Source organism: Colias eurytheme, chromosome 18 (assembly GCF_061535395.1).
Source record: "Colias eurytheme isolate Ceu_HAF_F1 chromosome 18, ilColEury1 Martin Lab GWU primary, whole genome shotgun sequence".
NCBI lineage: Eukaryota > Metazoa > Arthropoda > Insecta > Lepidoptera > Pieridae > Colias > Colias eurytheme.
In genome coordinates, this window is record NC_142997.1 from 1,834,618 (window position 1) to 1,844,748 (window position 10,131).

At 33.6% G+C, this 10,131-nt stretch overlaps 1 protein-coding gene across 1 annotated transcript; it reads left to right on the plus strand.

The window, feature by feature from the left end:
* The first annotated feature begins 2,682 nt into the window (after window positions 1–2,682).
* LOC149900446 (uncharacterized) lies at window positions 2,683–9,790 on the plus strand. The gene is made up of 5 exons (XM_090112698.1): window positions 2,683–2,745; window positions 4,355–4,518; window positions 7,588–7,781; window positions 8,948–9,146; window positions 9,586–9,790. Exons 1-5 carry the CDS (start codon window positions 2,683–2,685, stop codon window positions 9,788–9,790), a joined length of 825 nt encoding a protein of 274 aa, XP_089968824.1.
* Window positions 9,791–10,131: the final 341 nt, after the last annotated feature.

Consider the following 10,131-nt stretch of genomic DNA (forward strand, 5'->3'; position numbering starts at 1 on the left):
ATTGGATGAACCGATTTTGATTAAATATGCCTCATTATACTTCTCACGTCAGGTCATGCCCTTTCATTTGATATGCCACTTGGGTATATTCGACAACTTTTATTCCCACTTTTATACCTATATCCAATAAATGGATGAACCAATTTTGATAAAATATTATGTCTTATTGTACTTTACACGTCATGTCTTTCATTAAATACGTCACTTGAGTATATTTGATAAAATTTATTTATTTATTCCCACTTTAACCCCTATATCAAATAAATTGATGAACCAATTTTGATATAATTTGACTTGTTGTTTCTGACAGGTCGTCTTTTTTCATTTGATATATCACTTGGGTATAACAGACAACATTCGTTTTTTTCATTCCCACTTTTACCCCTCTATAATATAATAAATGGATGAAACGATTTTGATTAAATACCTATGCCTCATTATACTTCTCACGTCAGGTCATGCCCTTTCATTTGATATGCCACTTAGGTATATTTGACAACTTTTATTGCCACTTTTATCCAATAAATGGATGAACCAATTTTGATAAAATATGTATTATTGTACTTTACACGTCATATCTTTCATTAGATACGTCACTTGAGTATATTTGATAAGATTCATTTATTTATTCCCACTTTTACCCCTATATCAAATAAATGGATGAACCGATTTTGATAAAATTTGACTAATTGTTTCTGACATGTCGTCTATTTTCATTTGATATATCACTTGGGTATAACCTACATTAACAACCTACATTAACAACTAACATTCGTTTTTTTCATTCCCACTTACCCCTATAATATAATATAATAAACAACTAATGTAACAAAAAAACGCATCTAATTCGTATTACCCGTTAGCGAGCTACGGTGGCACAGACAGACACGCAATACACACATAGCGGTCATAACACCCCTCTTTTTGCGTCGGGGGTTAAAACCTACGACATAATTTCAAAGACCTTTTATATAGAAAACTAGCGGTCCGCCCCGGCTTCGCCCGTGGTACATATGAAAAATAGATGTTGGCCGATTCTCAGACTTACCCGATATGCACAGAAAATTTCATGAGAATCGGTCCACCCGTTTCGGAGGAGTATGCAGACTAACATTGTGACACGAGAATTTTATATATAAGATTTACCTAGAAGTAACCATAATGCTATTTGTACAGGTTTTAGACTTATGAGCAAAAATCTAAATAAAGGTCCTTTGACCCCCCTACTACCCCCTCAGCATAACCACCCCCCCCCACGCTTGGGGACTTTCGATATGATCATCTGGACATGTCAAGGAATAACTTTAGCGTAATATAATTTACGTAATAAAGTAATTCATGTATAGAATGCCTTAGCAAATGTTCGCTGTGATTACTTAAATGGTCATAACTTTTTTATTTATGAACCGATTGACATGAAATAAACACTAAATGTTAAATGAGGCTTACCACAATATATTAGTGAAAACCGCATCTAAATCGGATAAGCCGTTTCTGAGATTAGCGTGTTCAAACATACAGACAAACAGACAAACAGACAAAAATTTTTTTAACAAAAGTTTTGGGTTTGGGATCGATTTAGTAATAACCCCTGCTAATTTTTTTTTACATATTTTCATTGTACAGACACCACTTTTCTAGAATTTTATTATATGTATTGATTTATTATGTTTTAGATAAAGCGGGTGAAGCCGCGGGCGGAAAGCTAGTAGTGTTTATAATGTCAATTGATACGTAAAGATCAACTTTATCGCAAGCTTTGAGTCGTAATAGTTTGCGTACAATCAACTCAAGAAAATATAATATTTCTTTATATTGGGATTAGATGGCAAGATATCGGATAAGACATATTATTGAAAATGCACTTATAATTTTGTATTGATCACTAATTGGACAGAATCTTGCGATATCCGGATTACCAATCTAATATATTCCTTCAATGCTTGTTACCATAATAAGTTATGTAACAAGTAAAAATGCATTCTGTAGGTTTATCGGTACAGATTTAGATTAACAATATGTCCTTAAATAATCCGTTTAAAGTTCATGAATTGTTGTATGTTAATTTGTAAACGGCTGGTTTTGATATGTAGAAATAGATAAGGATTTAGTGGAGATGTTTATTGAGCAGATAATGTGCATGGTAAAAAGCCTTATTCCTATGATTTAAAATGGCCAATTCATCCATACTTAATATTATAAATGCGAAAGTAACTCTGTCTGTCTGTCTGTTACTCAATCACGCCTTAACTACTGAACCAATTTGCATGAAATTTGGTATAGAGATATTTTGATACCCGAGAAAGGACATAGGATAGGTTTTATCCCGGAAATCCTACGGGAACGGGTTTTTCTTTGAAAACGCGGGCGAAGCCGCGGGCGGAAAGCTAGTATTTAATAAACTAAGTTTTCATTTCGCACCAGAACTCGTAAGTCCTTATAATACATTGGAATGTGATGTATACAAAATCGACTTAAAAACAAATACACAGCTTATATTTAGGGAAAAAGGATGTATGTCAAATATAAAAATTTGCTTACACTGACGCATTCCATGAAACTAATTTCCTCGACTCACGGCACCCTAAAAACCAATAAAGATATAAGATTCATTTTATACGTCTCACTGAAGCCTGTAATTGGTTTGCTTTACGTGAAATTGATGTGAAATAAGTACAGGCTATGTTGTGTTTTGTGATCGTATGTGTGTTGGTGGGTACCGTACACCCGGCTGTTAACTGCAGGGTGAGTTTTTATGGAAAGATAGATTCATCACACATTTTGGCCGTATCCTTCTCTTTGTGATTATAAAAAAATGATAATATAAAATCGAAAAATATTTCAGGAATAAATTAAATATTTCAGGACAATTTTCACACACGGCACGATCTGATCCCATACTAAGCTTTCGCTTGTGTTATGGAAACCAGATGGCTGATAAACATACAAATATAATTTTAAATAAATACTTATATAGATAATTAACATCCAGACACAGAGCAAACATCTATGTTCATCACACAAACATTTGCCCCGGGTGGGAATCGAACCCACGATCTCTGGCTTGGAAGGCAGGGCCACTACTAACCAAGCCAACCGGTCAGTCAATATTAAGGAACTGAAAAATAAGGTAATATAAAAGATGTCCTGAAACTATTTAGTAAATACATCAAACGGAGACTATACAGAATGTATCAATACGTTAAATTCAAGAAAGAAAAATCTCGTTTTTTCTGTAACTGATGCGCACTGTTTCGTGGCTTAAACCAGTTAACAAACTGCAATAAACATAATATTAATTCAAGTAACATAGAGAAAATTACAGTGTTACCCGCTGTGGTTCACGGGCGAAAGAAATTTTACCACAACATATAGCGAAAAACCGCGGAAAGTAACCGCTCGTCCGTTGTGGGCGTTTTCCAGTTGCGTTGGTTGACAGAACGTTTATATCAGTTTTCGTATTGTATTGTAAATGTACGGAAATTTTTAAATTAAATTAATATATAGCTAAAAATAGCATTTAATTTACTCCACTGTGTATTTTTACAGGTGGGTAAATGTGTAATTTACGTTTTAACTTTTAACGTCGTTTGGGTGGAATTTTTTTGTGACATTGACATCAACAAAAAATACACCCTACATATAGCCATTTGTACATTTTAAATGGTTTTGGTTTATGTACTTTTATTTTAATATGTTGTACAATAAAGAGTAAATAAATTAATAAATATAGGTTTATAAAATACAGTATGTTTTGTATTGCCACATTTGCAATATAACTCACATTTAAAATTCGCGTGAGACTGGAACAGTTTTAATAACATGACGTCCGTTTTTAGTTACGAATGAAATAATTTGCGTAGCTCTAAAATGAGTGTCATTTGTTTATCCAATTGTCAGTACTATTCGGTTGTTTCGAAATTCGAACTAAGTTTAATATTCTGATTATGTTTAATTGAAACATTTGTCATCAGCTCTTAGGCTATATACAAGAAGCATATTTTATATTGAAGACTTTTATAGAAATTGCCACCAGGAAACCGGAGTCTAAAAAAAATTACTACTGTTGATGTAGATCTGTTGAAATTATCCGGAATATAACCGGAGAAATAAAATTTATGAAATTCATAAACTTAAGCCTACAACACGTTCAACAATATTCAATTAAATATGCATTGCCTTTTCATAACAACATTATTGATTGAAGATAACGACCGTATAAGACATAATGTCAATTCAATTTAGAAAAAAAAAACATTTTTAATTTTCGGTCTTAGCTTGAGACTCTTTTCCTAGTTACTTTAATGTTTTTACTCTTCAGTCACTTCTGAGTTTACTTCTTACTCTCTTTCAGGACCGTAGCTATCATCTTCGCCAAGATGGAGGGTTTTGCTTCGAGATACCTCCGTGGCAGCATCAACCAGTCGAAGTGGACGAACATCTCAATAAAATAAAGGATGTATGGGGAAATGATACCAGGCGGCAATTGAAGAAACCACGCTTATCACTTATAAATAGGTGAGAATTTATACATGTATTAGTAATACTATAAAGTAGAGATAGGAAGTTTGTTGGTTGGTAGGTCCACTGCTTATGGATCTTTAGGCAGTGGGAGTCCGACATAACCTACGGCCATTTCCCCGAAGGCCGTAGGTTTGCAGGAGCATTCTCTACTATAAAATAAAAAAAGAGTAGGAAGTTTGTTGGCTGGAAGTTATATTCTGAACTATTGATTGGAAATTATTTATCCAGTAAAAAACTACTAATGCCTATGTTTAGACTGTAGTTTTTTATTCGATTTTATCGCTATTAATTCTACCGATATGGATAAAGTTTTATGTTTCATTATTAAAAAATACTAACTTTTCTAGTCATTAAACTGATTGTACGCGATACTTTAACTATTTGCGAATAACGAATAACAATGTCATTAAATAGCCAAGTTAAAACGATACAAAGCCTTCATATAACAATAGTTTATTTATATACGTACTGCAATAAAAGCTGAATAACCTTTCATTTTATCCATTATGAATGCGATGCTTATGTTTGACCTTTAACCAATATTATCACGAGAACACTTCCATACGAGAACATTTCAATTATTTCTGTCTACTTCTAACTTCCATTACACGCACAATAATATTTATAACTAGCCTTCCGCGCGGCTATGCCTGTGTAGGCAAAGAAAAATCTGCATAGTTCCCGTTCTATCCGGATAAAATCTATATAGTCCATTGAATAAAAAGTTCTAGAGTGCGTGAGTTAGTAACGTAAGATGTTTCTTCGGAAACATGTCAAGAGTCCCTAGGTAATAAACATACTAAAACCCCGGGACACTAGGAGGAGCCTTGGAGTGGGGGGAGGGGGGAAATGGGTCCATTTTTTCATTTTTCACTTAAATCTCAAAAACGGTACATGTTAGAGAAAAACTTTCAAGGAAAAGTTGAAAGGCCATAAAATTATCTACAAGTTGTACCTAGATCATTTTTTCCTTTATCCTACCGTTTCTGAGTTATACGCAGTAAAAAATGATATTGACTCAAACAATTTCCCCATACTACACATCAATCGATCAAAAAATATTTATTTCTTCCAAAAAACTCAAATGTGCAACTTGTGACCGGTACTGTTAGATTGCTCTTAATTAGGTCTATAATTGGTAAAATAAACACATTCCTCCATGGAAGCCTTTAGGAGGAATCGATTGTCAAAATGTTATATTAGGGCAGTTTGAGTTACTGAACTTGATCTTTTTATTTTTTTCTTCCAAAAAAACTCAAAAGTGCAACTTGTGACCGGTACAGATAGATTGCTCATAATTAGGTCTATCATTGATAAAAATACCAGATTCCACCGCGGAGGAGTTTACGGGTAATTGAATTTTATTAGGGTAGTTACGATACTTGAACTTTTTATTTTTTTTCTTCCAAAAAACTCAAAAGTGCAACTTGTGACCGATACTATTAGATTGCTCTTAATTAGGTCTATAATTGGTAAAATAAACACATTCCTCCATGGAAGCCTTTAGGAGGAATCGATTGTCAAAATATTATATTAGGGTAGTTTGAGTTACTGAACTTGATCTTTTTATTTTTTTCTTCCAAAAAACTCAAAAGTGCAACTTGTGACCGGTACTGATAGATTGCTCTTAATTAGGTCTATAATTGGTAAAATAAACACATTGCTCCATGGAAGCCTTTAGGAGGAATCGATTGTCAAATATTATATTAGGGTAGTTTGAGTTACTGAACTTGAACTTTTTATTTTTTTTCTTCCAAAAAACTCAAAAGTGCAACTTGTGACCGGTACAGATAGATTGCTCATAATTAGGTCTATCATTGATAAAAATACTAGATTCCGCCACAGAGGCGTTTACGGGGAATTGAATTTTATTAGGGTAGTTATGATACTTGAACTTTTTATTTTTTTTCTTCCAAAAAACTCAAAAGTGCAACTTGTGACCGGTACCGATAGATTGCCCATAATTAGGTCTATCATTGATAAAAATACCAGATTCCACCATGGAGGCGTTTACGGGGAATTGAATTTTATTAGGACAGTTAGTTAAAAAGTTCAAGTATCGTAACTACCCTAATAAAATTCAATACCTCCTAAACGCCTCCATGGTGGAATCTGGTTTTTTTATCAATGATAGACCTAATTATGAGCAATCTATCGGTACCGGTCACAAGTTGCACTTTTGAGTTTTTTGAAAGAAAAAAAAATAAAAAGTTCAAGTATCGTAACTACCCTAATAAAATTCAATTCCCCGTAAACGCCTCCGTGGTGGAATGTGGTATTTTTATCAATGATAGACCCAATTATGAGCAATCTATCTGTACCGGTCACAAGTTGCACTTTTGAGTTTTTTGGAAGAAAAAAATAAAAAGATCAAGTTCAGTAACTCAAACTACCATAATATAATATTTTGACAATCGATTCCTCCTAAAGGCTTCCATGGAGGAATGTGTTTATTTTACCAATTATAGACCTAATTAAGAGCAATCTATCAGTACCGGTCACAAGTTGCACATTTTAGTTTTTTGGAAGAAAGAAATATTTTTTGATCGATTTATGTGGAAATTGTTTGAGCCAAAATCATGTTTTACTGCGTATAACTCAGAAACGGTAGGATATAGGAAAAAATGATTGAGGTACAACTTGTAGATAATTTTATGGCCTTTCAACTTTTCCTTGAAAGTTTTTCTCTAACATGTACCGTTTTTGAGATTTAAGCGAAAAATGAAAAAATGGACTCATTTCCCCCCTCCCCCCACTCCGGGGCTCCTCCTAGTGTCCCGGGGTTTTAGTATGTTTATTACCTAGGGACTCTTGACATGTTTCCGAAGAAACATCTTACGTTACTAACTCACGCACTCTAGACCCCCCTTGGAGGGACTCATTCAATGGACTAATATATTTTCTCAAACTATATTTGTACTAAATTTCATCAAATTCAGTTCGATGGTTGAAATGCAAAGAAGAGACAATCAGACAGAGAGATAGAGAGAGCTACTTTCGCATTTATAGCATTAGTAGGATTATTACGGATACTTACCTATCTTATTGATATATTTTCTCCAGCGAGGTAAACCGATACATGGCAACAGTAATAGCACCGTTTCTGGACACATACCACAGAAACATCCAGAACGCATATCAGCAACTAACAAATAAGATACTCAAACGAATAAAGGAGGAAATTAATGCAGCGCTAAGAAAGAAACAGAAGATTTATTCAGAACTCATTGATCTGGCTGATAAATTAAACGTACCAGGTATTTTCATCAAAATTCCATTATCATTTTACTTTTGCTAAAATAGCTAGTTGAAATAATTATTCTCCCGGTTTATATTCGGCTATTTCAATTGAGACTGAGCGACTCCTCTGGAGATTATATTAAAGTACACGAAAATGTTCGCAAACACAAGTGCACAATTTCAAAATTCCTACTGTTTGTCACGACCAGGATGATATCAGGCGTAGAATGGACACCACTACATAATCTTCTTCTCCTTCTGTTTCTACTACTTCCCTCCTGGCTTTAGTTTAGATTAGTTAAAAAAAGGTTCTAATAATTATTTTTGAACTTACCCGGGTTATAAACTGCACCTCTTGCCTCTGCCATCTGCCATCAAATGTCACTCACAACCAGACTAACAAGGCAGTCTTTCCATTTCAACTTTTCGTGGTCGAATCAATTGACAGTAATAATAAAACAGTTTAAATATATTTCTACGGAATAAGCTGATCTATACAGAACGTCGAGAGAGCTATATTCATGTCAACTTAATTTTACTTTTCATCTTTATTTTATACTATGAAAATATTCCATTGTATAATAAGCTTATAATGTAAACAGAAAACTTCTATTAAAGTATCAGGTGACATTTTATATGCCACGGCATTCAAACGAAAAGAGGACACGTTTATGAAATATTTTAAAACTGGGTTAGCTACTCTGGATCTTTTCGCAAAGTATTGCAAACAAATGCCGTGTTTGTTGAAAATGTTTAAAATTGAATTGTTTTGTATATTTTGTTGAATGTAAACAATACGGGAAGTGTACAGCCAAATAATCATTTGGGTCAACCAGTTACTAATATAGTATTTTGGAAAAACTATTGTTGCTACCAATTCCAGAAAAAATATTAAAGTGTAGCTTTTCTTGTAAAATATGCGTGTGTGTGTGTGTGTGTGAGAAGGTCTTTGAATATATAGAAATTTACGTAGACTGTAAAGAGTAAACATTCAAGTCAAAAAACAATAGTACATATTATAAAGGCAATTCTTGATTTATAATGACTTAGGGTTTAAGCAAGAAGAACTAATATTTAATTAGTATAGAAAGCCAAGACGACTGTCTCGTTAATAGGATCACTAAAGATATATGCACTAAGGAAATCCACTATCCATTAATTAATTTCCACGAATATTTCACAGAAATGTGTGACGAAGAGAAACGAGAAGCCAGAACTCTTGCCAGCAGACATGTAGCACTTACATACCGATGTACAGAAGAAGCTAGAGCATCTATAGCCAAAATGGGTAAATATGCCGAAGAAATGATCAGCATTACAAGAAATCATATGCAAGCTGCTGTGGCTGATGCTACTAAATTTATGAATAAGGATGTACCGAAGTACGTTATTTAATTATCTATTGTCTAAGCTATGATATTATTATGTTGTACTATGAAGTCTTAAAACAGTTAGTTTATCATGATTTATTTATATACCAAATTCCGTCAGAATTTGTTTAGGGGTTGACGCCTATTTGACGTGTTTGTTTATACCCTGTATACCATACGGTTTTACCCACCTGATGCTTATGACACTATTATTATATAGTGTAGGTGCAGCATAAATGTTTTAAGGGATCGATATTGAAAAATAAAAGCAATCGTTTCCACATTTGGCTTAAGTTTTACCATTCATATTGTCATGGCCTATATAGCAAATGACACATTATCTTGCAGAACAAATGGTTATCTCTACATTTGATTACTCAGGTATTTTTTGGCACACTTTTTCTATGAAATCACAGCAAATACTTAAAATGTTGCTTTATTATTATTCCAGATCGAATGTAACATCATGTCTCAAGGAAATATCTCGCGCGGCTGCTTCCCTTGGTTATGAGCTGGACCTTAGTCTAACCAATGCTCGACGTCACAACGGTCAATCTTGTGAAAAACTGGCCAATTGCTGCTCTGTTGTGAGGAGGAATACTGATGAAGGAGTTACTACTCTTAAAGAGTATCTCTATCAATGTGTATACGCTTGATTAAAGAATGTAGTGGTTATTTTATAATTTTATCAATAAATATTTTATTCTTAAACAAATGTTCGTTTTATTTTATCCATTTGATTTATTTTAAATCGAGCACATAAGCAACAGGCAACTCAAATTAAAAAGTTCAAAAATCCTGATCTCATATAATTTTCAGCAGCTCTTATTCTACATTTGATATGTTTTATTATTAGGGTACAGCCCTAAGATCTGTCAGATATGATATCTGACAGTTGCGTAGCTCAGTCAAATCTTGTAAGCTTAGACTGAATTCGTAATGCCCATTCACATTATCCATGTGCCACAAAATGCCCAAGAGAAAACCCGCAGATAAA

What these genes read in the sequence shown, in the direction of transcription:
- LOC149900446 (XM_090112698.1), top strand. Translation starts at nt 2,683, where the DNA reads ATGTTGTGTTTTGTGATCGTATGTGTGTTGGTGGGTACCGTACACCCG. An exon ending in CGCTTATCACTTATAAATAG is followed by an intron (nt 4,519 to 7,587) that starts GTGAGAATTTAT and finishes TATTTTCTCCAG; the next exon opens with CGAGGTAAACCGATACATGG. An exon ending in TGATAAATTAAACGTACCAG is followed by an intron (nt 7,782 to 8,947) that starts GTATTTTCATCA and finishes AATATTTCACAG; the next exon opens with AAATGTGTGACGAAGAGAAA.